The sequence below is a fragment of the Brassica rapa genome, chromosome A07 (assembly GCF_000309985.2).
Source record: "Brassica rapa cultivar Chiifu-401-42 chromosome A07, CAAS_Brap_v3.01, whole genome shotgun sequence".
In the NCBI taxonomy this organism is placed as follows: Eukaryota; Viridiplantae; Streptophyta; class Magnoliopsida; order Brassicales; family Brassicaceae; genus Brassica; species Brassica rapa.
Window position 1 is genome coordinate 14,390,692 of NC_024801.2, and position 14,821 is coordinate 14,405,512.

Consider the following 14,821-nt stretch of genomic DNA (forward strand, 5'->3'; position numbering starts at 1 on the left):
TCACCTATGTATTATCTTCATTACTTTACAGATACAAAATCTATAAAAATCCGGAATATTCATTTCAACACAAACACGTATCACTAAAAAAATCTTGTAATTTTACTATTTTTTCTCAACAATCATGGATCAAATTACCTTAATCAATCTACCAAAAAAAATATATATACACTAAATATTATTACATTTGATTATATTTTTCTTTTCATTGCTTTTTTTTTTTAAGAAGGCTATATTTTTCATTACTTGTTTTAAAAATCTGAAAGATCTTGAATATAATAAGACTTCTCATCTATAGAAGTACTCAAATCAATCATAAATAGACATCTTTATAATATCCAGCCCCCCTAAATATATTCAAATAATGTAATAAATAACTTACTCTATAAGTTCACTGACTAAAAAGAGTTGCAACTCTTGGTAAAAAAACAGTATAAATCGAATCCCTAGATTAGTTCTCTTCTCTATCAAAACACACAACAATTTCGTCATAATAAGATTAATCTGTTTAACAGTAAAATCTGCCAGAGAGGCACATATCTTTGATCGGAGTCGTATTTTACCAATCTACCCTTACCTTCTCACCTTAGAAGGCGAATGTATTGGTCTACCTCAGGGGTTATACGACGGGTAAATACGTAATTTCGCGTTTCATCGCCGATCAAAAACACAGCAACGAAAACGAAGCCTTCGATCTCTCGTCCTCCTCCTCTCATGGCCGTTGCTCCAACGTTATTTGATTTCGATTTTCGAGCTCTTTACGGAACGATCTAATCTTCGCTTTCTCTGATTCGAGGTACGGGTGATTCGGTTCTTCAGTCTTCGAACTTCAATCCGGATTCTAGGGTTTTGATTTCTGGTGAATTGTTGTTGCTCGTTGAAGATTGTTTCTAGTTCAAATTCTTATAATTGATTCAGTTTAGGGCTTATTATTGGTAATTGAAGTGTTATTATGTTGAAAATCATCAATCTTTAGGTTTGATCAGTTTCAAATTTTTACTTAGAGCTTGCCATTGTGCTAAGTTCATGAATCTATTTACTTACTAGACTCTGCAGATTGGCTGTGATTTAGGCGTATTTCATCTGGATATTATCATATTAGTAAGGGGAATAATAGTTAGCATCTCTACTGCTTAAAGGTTTAAATTTTTGTGTAAAATTGATGATTTGATCAATCAATGTGTTCTTTTATTGGTTTTAGTTCTTAACTTGGTATAGATTAGTTATTTTCAGTATTTAGGATAAGATGGGTTTTTGCTATTTTGTTATGGATATGAGCATGGCTCTTGCAGTTTCTGGCTTAAGTTCATAATGAATATATGCTTAGGAAGCTTAAGGTACGCATTGACTGCTTGAAGAAGTCAAATTTATCTGAAACTACACATAGATTCTACCTGTGTTTGTATTTTGGGTCTAGATATTGGAGTTGTGTTTCTGCATATGGCTTTTTTAAGAGTTGGACTGTGGTAATCAAATGATTCACTTGACTCCCTTGATTATTTTCATGTTTAAGTTCGACATGAAACATGCTGGGATTTGTTTGTCTTTCAAGTATTCTCATGGCAAAGACTTGTTGGGTTTACTGATGTTTATGTTCGGTTTGTCACATTGCAGGTGCACGCTAAATACATTATCTGAGAGCTGAATAATTAGCATTTATATGCTACGGCTTGTCATAAAGAAAACCTAAAGACTTTCGAGGGCTGAGGGAATGTCAGCACCTGGGAAGTTTGATTATTCCTCCGCTGCGCTAGATAGGCCTCCATACAGATCGAACTTTGGTGCACAGATGGAAAGATCAAGTAGCTTTCGTGAGTCCATGGAACATCCTGTCCCATCTCATCCAAACATGTTGAGGGGCACTTCACCAATAGCACAAACCGATGTAACAAATTTCTTTCAGTGTTTGCGTTTTGATCCTAAGGTGGTTGCCGCGGATCACAAGTCTATTCGTCAAGGCGACTTTAAGCGGCATGCTAATCTTGCTCTTGGAATACATGAAGATGAGTCTCCTAGTGTAGCTCTGAAAGGGAAGTTAATTCCATCTCCTATACCAGAAGAGATCAAAAGACTAAAGGCTGGTCTGCGCGAAAATAATGTCAAGGCCAGGTAGTTTAACTACCACAAGTTAGTTATGTTTGAAGTACTCTTTTGTCTCATTTACCCTTTTTGTCACAGGGAGCGCGTAAAAATTTTCAACGAAGCTTCTTCTGTATTTAACAAGTTTTTCCCAAGTGTGCCTACAAAGAAGAGGTCTCGACCAGGAGGGTATTCTGGTGAACGCTTGGTATCAGGATCAGGCCTAGGTAAAATGGGCATTCAAGGTCAGACCCTGGCTGGTGGTTTTGAGCTTGACCCGCAGAAGTTGGATGAACGGCCTAGAACTGGCGTTCCAAATAAGCGAACACGTACTTCCGTGGTAATTCCTGACTCTTTTTTGACAAACCTCCTTTAGTGAATAATGTATTGCCCGTACCGAGTGGTTTGTTGCTATACTGCACTTTCGTGTCTGGATTTTTATTGCATGCTTCTGGTTACTGGGACGGTGGATTGTTTGAACAAGTTATTGGTGAAAAATGGGCACTGGTCACCAATTGTAGTTTTGGATAAGGACCGTAAGGTATAGAAACTTTGTTACTTGAAGCAATTTGCTACCAAATGTAGTCATTTTCATTTATGTTGAATTGCATGAAAATTTAAGTGTTAGATAAAGGAATGCTATGACCTGAATATATTTGATACGATGAAACTAACTGTTTTAAATTTGATAGAAGTGTGTAAAAATTTGCATTTGATGTTATTTTCTAAATTTAGGGTTTTATAACAAGTCCGTCATTGTTGCTGCTCAAAAACCTTTAATCTCTTTATTTTGTGGTGCAGATGGATGTTCGAAGCAATTATATTGTTCGACAGTCAGCTGTTGTAGACAGAGATAAGGAAATAATGCGGCCGGCAAATCATAATGCAGTTCAGGGTGAAGATCGAACTTCAGCTGGTATTGATGGTTGGGAAAAGTCAAAGATGAAGAAAAAACGCTCCTGTATTAAAACGGACTTTCATCCTAACCTGGCTTCAAGTAAAGTGGTTGATGGTTATCGAGATTTGAGGCAGGGCACACAACAGAAGCCAATGTGTGACTCCCGGACGAGATTGAATGGTGACTCGAACATGTCAAGGTATGACCTGTTGCATACCATAGCTTTTTGGTGCAGTTTTCAGATACATTGTCCAATGCTGATGCTTAGTATTCTCTTTTGTTGATTGTTGCCATGTTCTCAGAGTTACTTTGCTTAGATGTACTTAGCTAGCATACATTATTTATCAGGAAAATAAGCATAAGTGCTAATGTCATGAACTTCTATTAATTGCTTTCACTCTCTCTTTAGCTGCATGATTGATTAGAAATGACCGTGATTCAGATGATTATCTAATCTATTGAAGTGGGGCAGATTATGGATTCAAGGGTTTAAATTATTCTGGGATCCTTCCACTTGATCTAGTTGATAACTTTATTGTGTTTTACTTACTTTATTTTCTCACCTCCTGTCGAGCAGCTGGATTCTGGTTACTTTAATGGTTAATCTATAAGTTAAAGTCTCCCGTTTTTAAAATATATGTGTAGGCAAGCGGCTGCTAATGGAACTTCTGGATATAGTAGGTCTGATAACCTCGCTCCGCAGACAAGCTTGGCTGGGCATTCTCCACGGCCAGGGCTCGATTCTGATCATAGTTCTTTGTACATTGAGAAGAGAGAACGCTCCATTGGTTCAGATAAGGAAAGGGTGAATCAAAGGGCTGTCAACAAGTATGTGTTATACCCATAATCACACATTTTAAATCTTTTGTATCAATCACACTCACCTTTGATTATAAGATTTCAGTTTACCATATCATCTTCCTGATGTTTTCTCTGATCATTGTTCTATGTACTTATTACTCTGTTGTGTTCTTTGAAGGTCCAATATTCACGATGAGTTCAATTCGTCAAGTCTGGTTTCAAACACAAAACCAAATGCTTCAGTTCGTGGACCTAGATCGGGATCAGGGTTACCTCCGAAACTGTCTCCAAGACTCCACAACACTCCATCCCCAGGTGACTGGGATATCTCCGGCTGTACGAATAAGCCTCCACAATTGTCAACCCCGCTTACACATCGGAAGCGCATGACATCAAATCGGTCGTCGTCACCACCTGTCACTCAATGGGCAAGTCAAAGACCACAAAAGATATCCCGTACAGCAAGAAGGACGAATTTAGTACCGATTGTTTCTAATAAGGATGAAGCCTACTCAGATAGTATTTCAGATGGTGGCTGTAGTGAAAATGGGTTTGGATTTCATAAACGCTCGCCAGCTGCTTCTCCTCAATTGAGACTGAAAGGTGAAAACAGCTTCTCCACAGCAGCTCTGTCAGAAAGTGAAGAATCTGGTCCCCCTGAGATCAAGTCTAAAGACAAGGGGAAACAGTCTGATGAGGTTGATGGGAAAGCTGCACAAAATATCCCGAAAGCATCCTTCCCTGGTTTACAATCAAGAAAAGGTAGCAAGCCTGCTTCTGGTGAAGAGACTGGGGATGGTGTGAGAAGGCAAGGAAGGACGGGCCGTGGCTTTTCTTCCACAAGGTCTCTCAACCCAATGGGAGTAGAGAAACTTAAGAATGTTGGAACAGCGAAACAGCTGCGCAGTGCAAGAACTATCTTGGACAAGAGTGAAAGGTAGGGGCCGGGCCGTTCTTATTTTACACGTAGTATCTAATTTTCTTTGTTATGTGTTTGAAATTTTCTTGGATTCCATGTTGTTTATCTCATAGATTTATTCGTGAATTCTTTGCAGTAAGTTGGGTCGTCCACCCACTAGGAAACTGTCTGGTCGCAAGACTTACGAACGTCAGAGAGCTACGGCAACAAATGCTTCACCACTAGATTTTCAAGGTAAAATAAGTTCAGTCTAAAACGAATTTACTCTTTTGTCTGAATATATATTTGTTTTTTCCCCTTTATTTTGTGGATTTATTACGTTTCTTAGCCGGTTCAAATGATGGCCATGAGGAGCTACAAGCGGCTGTTAACTCAGCAGTAAATTTTGGTAAGATACTGTTTTCTCATTGACTTTTAGGTTGTATACTCAACTTTTGTTTCTAGACTGAATTGTCTTGTCATCGTTGCAGCTCAGAACTTTCCCAACTCTTTCTGGAAGCAAATGGAGCGCTACTTTTGCTTTATATCTGATGATCATATCAATTTCATGAAACACCAAGTAACACTTTTTACTTCATTCTCAGATATCATAGTTATGGATTTGAAAGATATATCTTTATTGGGTCATAACTATTCACACCTGACATCCTGAATTAATACTGTAATAGTCTAGTTCGTTACATTTTTGCTATGAGGGAATTAGGGTTTGAATTTATACTTAGAAATGATTACACCATGCGTTGCTCCCTACGTATATAGCTGCACCTCTCTAATGTAAATGTTAAGGAAACAGTAAAATTCCAAATAAGTAAAAAACGGCGTCAAGTGTCTGTTAGATTTGTTAAAAAATATGTGATTTGGTAAAATATCAAATATTTGTGGCGTTACGGAAGCTAATCGGAGCTCTAAGCATACTGTCTTTTCCCCCCAAATTTTCAGGGAGAACTCTTCTCCATGGGTCCCTCCTCACCCGTGCTGACATCCTCTGACTTTGATAGCCGTGATTTATATCCTGAGGAACTTGCAACTAGCAGTGTAGATTCCAAGGCTTCTCCACTTTACCATAGATTGCTATCAGCTTTGATTTCGGAGGACTCGATGAGTATAAATGAAGATGTACATGTTGATGGATTTGGGGCCATACATGATCTTGATGAAGACTCAGAATTCAGTGTTCTGAATGATAATGGATTTAGAAACAATGATGATTATGAATCAGAAGATGGTGCGTCTGCAATTCTGTTCAATGGCTTTAATAAGTCGGCCTACTACCACTGCAATGGCAAAATTCTAGATCATTCACCCATTGACTTCTCAGACATTCCGTATGATAAATTGGGGATAGATGAAAAGATTTATCTGGAAGCTCAGTCTATTGGAATATCCTTAGAACCAATGGTATAAAGTCTAGCACCCTCTTAGCTATCGAGAAACTTGTTACTGCTATCTACTTTTTTTGCTGAAGTTTCTTGCACGTGTTTCTTACAGCCTAGTATCTCAAACGTGGAGGAAGAAGGAATCATTGACGAAATAAAAAAGTTGGAGGAGGCCATCTGCAAGGAGGTCTCTTTTCTCGTCAAATATTTGATTTTATTGTGGAAGCCTAGTATCTGGCGTTTCTTAAGCAACCGTTGTAACAAAAAGACAAAAAAAAGCAAATATGTGCATGTCCCATGTTTTCTCCTCCCCAGAAAAAATATAATTTTGATGTTCTCTATGTTATCTTTTCAGGGTTGTAAGAAGAAAGAGATGGTGGATAGGCTACTAAAATCTGCCATAGAGATGAAAGAAATTCAAGAGAGGTATGAATTTTTCCTTACTCCGCTTTTTGTGGATTTGGATTATGATCTGACGGTTTTTGATCTGTATTTCGTTCCTTTACATAGGGAGTTAGATCAGCTCGGTTATGATAAACTCATTGAAAGGGCATATGAAAAGAGCAAGGTAAAACTGACTGTCCCTGAAATAGTCTCATTGCTTCAACTCCAAGGTTCTTGGGTTGGTAACTCCGTCTCTCGTTTCTTTTTACAGGCAAGTCGGCGTCATCACACAGTTGTTGGAAAGAATTCAACTAACAAGATATCAAAGCAGGCTGCATCGGCTTTTGTTAAAAGGACGCTTGAACGATGCCGTCAGTTCGAAGAGACAGGCAAAAGCTGCTTCAGTGAGCCTGAAATCAAGGATATGTTCATTGCCCGGTTGTCATCAGCTGAAGATCCTCTTGCGGATGATAATCCGTCGACTTCAAGTACGATCTGTTTCCTATAAGAAATCTCTTTTAAAGTAACGTATCCGCTCGGCTAACTTGTATTCCTATGCCTTTTCCTTGACAGCACCCATTGTTGGCTCACAGCCAAGCTCTTCTTCGTTGGCACGCATTGGGCAGGACTTGGAGAACAACTATGCCAATTGTTCTGATGTTGTACTAGAGCAAACGACAAGAAGAGAAGATACAGCATGGTCCAATAGGGTGAAGAAGAGAGAGTTGCTGCTTGATGATGTTGGTATTGGGGCACAACTCTCGAGCAGTACGAAGGGAAAGAGAAGTGAGAGGGACAGAGATGGGAAAGGGCATGCTTCATCTAGAAGCGGGACCAATAAGATAGGCCGGCCTTCCCTGTCCAACGACAAGGGTGAAAGAAAACCAAAGCAGAAAGCAAATCAGATATCTTCATCTGTTAGGACCCCGGAGCAACCCAACGCGCCATTACCTGAAGCAAACGGCGAGCATGATAATTTGGAGGAGGATACAGAGCCGATATTCGACTTCTCTCAGCTGCAAATACCAGATAACTTAGGAGGTCCGGAGTTTGATGCGCAACCAGGTGACATAAGCTCCTGGTTTAACATGGATGATGACGATGATTTTGATATTATGGAGCTTGAAGTACCAATGGATGATCTCTCAGGGCTGAATATAAAGTTATGAGGTTACTTAGCCCCTCTTATCTTTATATATGTATAGTCTTGGTTGGTTATACTAGTTAACAACAAAAGAAAGGGCAATAAAGGTAAAAGAAAAAGTTTTGCTTCTTTGGAACGCTGGGGAATGGGTTTTAGCTCCAGAAAATTAGGATATATATAGATTCTTACTTCTTCTTCTTAGGGCTTCTTTTTTGTTTTTCTACATTTGACGAGTTTACTCTGTTTGAGGGATGATTGTAGTTAAAGCTTCAGGCTGTAAAAAGCTTTTGTGGCAGGAGTGATGTTGTAATGATATATACAAATATAAATGGAGGGTCGTTTTCTTCTTTAAATCTTTGTTTTTTTTTCCCGTAGTTTTCATAACCTCAGAACCAGTACCTTATCTGTACATAGATTTTATGCTTCTTAATAAAATTCAGTTCCTCCTTCCATTTATGTAAAGTTCATTTGAGCTCCTATAACAAAGATGCATCACCATTCTTATACCTACACTCATTCTGGTAGCGCAAGGGATTGATTTAAAACTGGAACATATTCTAACCACACTCACTGTAAGTCTTCTCGAATATAACTGTTTCAGGGTCACCAAATGCTCTGTAGTTTATGATGCCTAACACACATTTTTCCAAGAATAGTACGATTGTCTTACAAGAATAGTAATAATGGCAATGAATCTCAAGGCGAAACGTGACGGGCAAAATCCGTTCATTTCAGATTTCGTATTCAGCATTTCTGCTCATCCCTACTTGAAACTTGAAAGTGATTAATTAAGATTGATAAGTTTTGTAATAAATGTTCCAATAATAATAACAGTTGACGAAAACTAACTAAATATCAAAACAGAGATATTATACAATAATAATGTCGAACAAAGTACATAAATATTAGCTTTATAGAATTATACAATATCTAGCATCAAATTGCGAAAACATCCGAAGACACAAAATATGTTGTTTGAGTTTTCAAATCAACTACAATACTCCTCTACTAGCTTAAGATCCGCGCAATTAAACGGAATGAATGTTATATATGAAAATAATTTTTATGTTACTATTTACTTGCATCCATTTACGTATTATGTATATAATTAAATTAGAGTAATTACATAAATCAAAACAATACATCTTATTTATTTACGATACTTTTTAGTAAATAAATCAAAATAATTATTTTATTTATTTTATACGGTATATAACTAAATTTAAATGACATGGACATAGATATATAGTATATTTTAATATAAATATTTATCATTAAGAATTCATACTCATGTGATAAACACAAAATTTCTAATGTGCGATTTTTTGAATGCAAATTTCAAAATTAAAATATTAAGGTTTCAATACTTTTTCAATACAAATTTCAAAAATATCATATTTAAGTGTTTTCTATGTTATATAGTTTAATTTCAATAAAAAATTTGAAATTATCATATTAATATATAATATGAATGTCTAGTAAATGTGACTTCATATTTATACGATTTATGATCATTTGTATCTTGTTATTACCAAAAAAGTTAAACCATTGATCACAAAATTTTAGTGTGAGACATTTAACGTTTTTAATAATTTATAGTCGTTTTAAAAATTCAAAATATAACATATAAGAAAAAAAATTAATTTTGTATATTATATGGTTAATGTGGTTGTTTAATATCTTTTAATAATATAAAATTAAATTAAAAAAAGCTAAGATACAAAAATTATTATCAATTATTTATTATTCATAATCATTAATTGTTATATATATGTTAACAATATTAGGTAATTTCGTAGCTTTTATTTAAGAAAAGTGCGAAAATATTATTTTGTATACTATTTGTCAATTTAATACTTAGTTTAATAAAAAGTATAATATAAGTTAAGATAAACCAACATATTTCTCTAAGAATTCTGAATTTCATTTCATGGTGACACGTGGCTACAAACAATGTTATAATGTTTCTCAATTAATATATAAGAGATTAATCTATGTTACACTTTTTCATGATGATTTTTGGCCTTGTTGGTTTCAAGATTTAAATTATCTAAAAAAAAGTAAGATTTAAATTATCTTTTAAAATTTATTGCACCATCACGTATATATATAGATACGACGGTGGTTAATATTATAGATCGACTCATATACATGCTCTCATTTTCATAACATATATATGAAATCATTTACACATAGCATTTCGACCAGGACCACCATAATAAAAGGAAGCCCCCAACTGAGGATGGAAAGGATTTCGGATTACATTGTAACAATTCTGATTAGTCACAAAGGGAGTAAGACTTTCAGGAGGTTTCGTAACACCGTCTTCTTCTATCTCAAGATTCATGAAATAACTAGCCTTTTTATATCCCTCATATCCGAAACGACCACTCCCCATATTCGTTGATGTGTGTTGTGAATCCTCCTTGTAGTTTGTTATTTCACCTCCCCAATGAATTTCTGAAGCACCATTCTTTAAATTACTGAACAATGAGGAAGGCCAGTACCCGAGAATCTGATAGTAACCCAATCTCAACCACCAGTTCCCTGTGCGGGGATCCTATAGTAATGTAGCACAACCATAATCAATTTGTAAATATCATAAGAGTGTATTTTTTTATAAAGCTATATGTTGAATATTAGCGTGGTGGTTATATTAACCTTCCATATAGTTGTGAGAAATGATGCTTGTCGACCACCCATGACGGAAACTTTAGGCATAGGTGCACCTATAACAAAATCTCTGTTGACATGAACAAAACCTGGACATCTAAGATCGTAGCAGCCTGTCTTTTTGTATTCATCAGCCTGATTCATGTTATTAACACACACACAAGAACCAAAATATATGTACTTTTAAATCTCAAACAAAAATAAAAAGTTGAATCCAAAAGCAAGAACAGAAAAGAAAAATCATAAAAAGTTGAATCCATTTTAACTCACCGTCCAATAAATAAAAAATCGAGGCTTGTCATCACCATAAAATCGCTGGAACACCTAATTAGTAATAATAGAAGAGCGAAAAATAAATATATATGGGCGTGAGTGTATAAATATGTAATTGTAGAAACAAACAAAGACCTGCCAACCAGCTTCAATGGTGTCGCGGCTAGGATAAGTGCCACCCATGACCCATATTTGTGCTAGGCTAAATTCTCTTCGCGTTTGTACATGGGGCTTCCACACATTTATATCCGCTTGGGCTCCATGAAATTTGCCTTGTGGCGAATTTACGGTAACTATGGCATACTATATGTACATAAACATATATATAATTACAAAAGCATATATAATATGTATAAGAGAAAATGATGGATTTTTAAGAGTATATTTCCATTGCACACACACCTCATTTGTAGTATTACTTGGTGGATTGGTTGGCTTTGGTTGAGGGAGGCTATTGGGATCTTTTCTCCCGTATCTTTCTACTGATTCAGCTTGTAAAATGTTTTCTCTTCTCGGTCTTATGATCGGAATACTATTTTTTGGACACTTTCCGTTGATTGTCCAGAGTTGCATCACCATACTATGGTTTTGGGTTTTTGAAGCTTCTTTGTTCCATCCTTTTGGGTAAGAACTTGGTCTCATCTACAAAACACAAAGAGATGATAAACACAAAATGTGATTAAGTTCAACAATTTTGGACAGGTACTTATTTAGCGTTACTGTTCCAAGTTAAGTCACGTTCTATTTCTAAGAATATTGTATGAATGTGTAGTTTTACATTAAATATGATAAAGTAGATTAAAAAAATCTAAAAATGCATTTTGAAATAAAAATAAAAAGTATTAAATAAAAACTCTTAAACCTGAATGGTGTGGTTTTTGAATAAAGGATTATCATAAATTGGATGATTCTTCATGTGAACACAATCTATGATATCTCCGTCTGGGCTCTACACAAAATTTACAAATCATAATAATTATTATAAAATGTAAGAAAAAGTAGTTGCCTATAAGTTGTTTAAAATCACAAATTGTATTTACCTTGATGGATTTAAGAGCAGGTTTATTTAGTTTTTTCAAAAGTTCGTCTATTTCAGCATCACGAGTATCATCATACTCTCTTCCGGTGACCATCACAGCTATGATTAAAATGATGAATACAGTTAAACTTGCCATCATTCGACTGATCATGATTATAATTTCCAAGATGTTTTGATATTTTTGAAGTGCTCTCAATGGTTCATTGGGGTTATGCACAAGGAAAACGAACAAGTCTTTGAAACAATATTTATTCTTTTTACGAAAGAAATGCTATTAATTTAAAGCATAATAATAATCAGATAAAGTACATGTTGTTTCCTTGTTATGATTTATTTCACTGCTGACATACGAATGCAATTAATATAGCAGTATAAATTTTCCCAGATATGGAAGAGAAAATGCTAGCGTATTTATGAAATTTAGTAAAGATGGAAAAGATATCCTATAATAATTTTTGCTTTTGAAAAGTAAATGATGTTCGAATACAAATGAATTTAATATAGCCATTAATATAGCAATACATGTTAGAAAATGCAATTAATGTATCAATATTAGACTTTTCAGTAGTACCCAAATTAAAAATCAAAATTTCTGGATAACCTTTTTTTTTCTAACGGCTTTCATATATCTACTAATAATAGCAATCCCAATTAATTCCAAAGGTTGTGAATCTCACTTATGTTGAAAGGTTGTGAATCTCACTTATGTTGAAAGGTTGTGTCTTTTCTATAAGTTATCAAAAAGTTGCGTCTTTTCTAAAAGTTGAATATTGAAAAGTTGTGTTTTTTCCAAAAGTTGTCTATATAGTTATTTTTTTTTCTTATGATGTTAAATATTCAAAAATGTCTTTGTACAATTCTTTGTTTTAAGAGATGTATATTTAATAAGTTGTGACTATTCATGTGAAGAGTTATGACTATTTCTATAAGTATTTTTTCAAAATAACTATTTTTAAATAGAAAGAATGTGACTATTCAAATTAAATAGTTGTGACTATTCAAATAAATTTTTAAAATCTATAAATAGTCTATGTCTATGCATTTCTCAAAATAAAATTTTCGCTAATCGAACTAATAATAAAATAGTGGAAAAAAAGTTATATGCAATTACTTGGTTATAAAGTTTTAGAAGATAGTGGAAAATGAAACGCTATAAACAAAAAATAGTAGAAAGAGTTTTACTTGTTTGGATAGATGAAAAAGTTTGTCTTTCGTACATACAAATTGTGGTTCGCTGACATTTTAAGAAAAGTAGACGTTAGAACAACATTATCGGGGTATGATAGAGGAAGTCGTTAGGCTTTATATGATATTATTTAAATAAAAATTGTATAATTTCGCTGGGACGGACGCGGTTTGTCGTTGGCTAACATATTTTTTTTTTGTCCTTAGGTGATAGGTGTCGGCAAGGGAATGGTGGAAGCGTTTTGGTTTGAGAAATGATTCACGTGTTGCCCTTTGGGCCTTGTCTCTTTGAGAAGAGAGAGAGAGAGAGAGAGAGAGAGAGAGAGAGAGAGAGATTTGAAGATCGATGGCGGAAGGCGCGATGATCCCCAGCAACTGAAGAAGGGAAGCCATAGCTTCAGGCAGAGGCTACTTCTCTGGACCCTTTCTTCGACGCCTATCATCAGGCAGAGGCTGAATCCTAGCCGCCAACATCACGAGATGTCTCTCCTCCGCCTCTTCGAGACTGTCTCCGATGACTGCGTCACACTTGCCCTCATCCAGGTTAAAACTTTTGATCCTTGCTCCTCACTTTTCTTATAGTTTATCGATCTGGGCTTGCTACATTACTTACGATTTCTGGGTTTCACTAATGCAACTCAGATTAAATTGACTGATGTTACTGATCCCATGGTCAATGAGAAGGTTGCTGATCGGGTGAGCATTGAACTTGAACTCATTTGCATTTTTTTGGTTTTGTAAAGATGTGGTCAGACTTTGTAATTGGGGTTTCTCTGCGTTGTGGGATTTATCAGGTAGGAGAGGATTTAGAAGGAGTTACCCACAAAGTTTACTTTGATATTCAGATCAATGGTTCACCTGAATGAGTTACCCACAAAGTTTACTTTGTCCCCTCTTCTTCATTGGGTTTGTAAGCTCTGTGTTTTTCCCAATTTGGTTTTAGCTTAATCAGTTCATATTTATTTTGCTATGTTACTGGGTGAGATGGTAGGAGAATGAGCTCCCGAGAGAATTCGACAGACACTTGACAACTAGTTCATGTTCTTTTTCTCTTGCTTATAACGTTTCTCTTGCCAAACCACAATTTGTTTTATTTATTTTCTTCTTATATATGTGCAAGTTGTAATACTTTCTTCTGGGTTCTTGTTGCTTGATTCTTGCAGGCGTAGAGGGAAAGATTGTGGTTGAGCTGATTTTGCTGGGCAAATCTGGATGCAGGGGCAAACATTATCTGATTTTTTCTTAATTGTTCTGATCTTTTTTTTTTGGTTTCGGATATGTGGATTTGATTTTGTGATCGTTGTTCTGATTGTGCAAGGAGGAGTCTCTTGCACGTAGAACATAGAAACTACCTTTTTATATAGTTTGTAATCAAAGATTTACTCTACTTATTTCTGCTTCACGTTTCATTGTTGAGATGATCTTGTTCCCTGTCATAACAAAAGAAGCAAACATATTTTGATCAAACGTTTGTCTCATATTTTATCCATCCCACCAAACAAAAGAAGCAAACACATTTTGATCAAACGTTTGTCTCAAATAAATATTATAAAATATGCTAAGGACTTTTTTTTGTCCTACCAATAATCAACAAAATTAAAAAAGTCCTTATGCATTTGTCCCTAACTAAAAAATAATACTAATTTATTCTAAGGACAAAATTTTGTAGAACCAATAATGTTGCCCTTATATATTTATGCTAGCACATTAAATAGTCAATTGAATATTTCTTGTTATATCCGTTTCATTTTATTACCGTCTCCCTCTGGTCATTGTTGTTATTGTAAAACAAACCGATGAAAAATGATATCCCATTTTAGTTTCAATAAATGTTTATGTAAACAGTCGCTTGCTACGGACGGAAAAGAAAGCGACGGAAGTTATAAAAAAAGTGTGATTGCAGAGATCTTGTCATAAAAGCGTCCCCTGAGGTTAAGATCACAAAAATAATAACATAAAAAAACACATGATTTGGAGAAAAGATAACTATTGTTAAGAGAACTAGGTCGAAACCCGCGCTACGCTGCGGGAAATTATAACACATAAAATA

General features: G+C 35.2%; 2 protein-coding genes across 5 annotated transcripts; one reads left to right on the forward strand and one right to left on the reverse strand.

The window, feature by feature from the left end:
- Positions 1-615: 615 nt before the first annotated feature.
- LOC103829485 lies at positions 616-14,187 on the forward strand. 4 transcript variants are annotated; one of them, XM_033276185.1, is made up of 19 exons: positions 616-796; positions 1,615-2,109; positions 2,179-2,419; positions 2,881-3,176; positions 3,623-3,805; positions 3,957-4,715; positions 4,834-4,931; positions 5,026-5,085; positions 5,168-5,256; positions 5,637-6,095; positions 6,186-6,260; positions 6,429-6,499; positions 6,584-6,641; positions 6,729-6,945; positions 7,031-8,173; positions 12,979-13,314; positions 13,414-13,467; positions 13,566-13,681; positions 13,935-14,185. In XM_033276185.1, the coding sequence occupies exons 2-15, from the start codon at positions 1,712-1,714 to the stop codon at positions 7,624-7,626; spliced, it is 3,600 nt and encodes a 1,199-aa protein (XP_033132076.1). In that variant the 5' UTR covers positions 616-796; positions 1,615-1,711; the 3' UTR covers positions 7,627-8,173; positions 12,979-13,314; positions 13,414-13,467; positions 13,566-13,681; positions 13,935-14,185. The 4 variants fall into 4 exon arrangements, with proteins under 4 accessions (XP_033132076.1, XP_033132075.1, XP_033132077.1 ...); XM_033276184.1 differs by having other exon boundaries at positions 13,566-13,677; XM_033276186.1 differs by having other exon boundaries at positions 5,035-5,085; positions 13,566-13,677.
- Positions 9,674-12,983, reverse strand: LOC103829484. Its single transcript, XM_009105139.3, has 7 exons — positions 11,588-12,983; positions 11,410-11,496; positions 10,950-11,189; positions 10,683-10,850; positions 10,545-10,598; positions 10,263-10,409; positions 9,674-10,161 (listed from the first exon to the last, which is right to left on the reverse strand). The coding sequence occupies exons 1-7, from the start codon at positions 11,735-11,737 to the stop codon at positions 9,784-9,786; spliced, it is 1,224 nt and encodes a 407-aa protein (XP_009103387.1). The 5' UTR covers positions 11,738-12,983; the 3' UTR covers positions 9,674-9,783.
- Positions 14,188-14,821: the final 634 nt, after the last annotated feature.

What these genes read in the sequence shown, in the direction of transcription:
- LOC103829485 (XM_033276185.1), top strand. Translation starts at nt 1,712, where the DNA reads ATGTCAGCACCTGGGAAGTTTGATTATTCCTCCGCTGCGCTAGATAGG. An exon ending in GAATATCCTTAGAACCAATG is followed by an intron (nt 6,096 to 6,185) that starts GTATAAAGTCTA and finishes TGTTTCTTACAG; the next exon opens with CCTAGTATCTCAAACGTGGA. An exon ending in TGATAATCCGTCGACTTCAA is followed by an intron (nt 6,946 to 7,030) that starts GTACGATCTGTT and finishes TTTCCTTGACAG; the next exon opens with CACCCATTGTTGGCTCACAG.
- LOC103829484 (XM_009105139.3), bottom strand. Translation starts at nt 11,737, where the DNA reads ATGATCAGTCGAATGATGGCAAGTTTAACTGTATTCATCATTTTAATC. An exon ending in CTGCTCTTAAATCCATCAAG is followed by an intron (nt 11,497 to 11,587) that starts GTAAATACAATT and finishes AATTTTGTGTAG; the next exon opens with AGCCCAGACGGAGATATCAT. An exon ending in CAAGTAATACTACAAATGAG is followed by an intron (nt 10,851 to 10,949) that starts GTGTGTGTGCAA and finishes ATGTACATATAG; the next exon opens with TATGCCATAGTTACCGTAAA.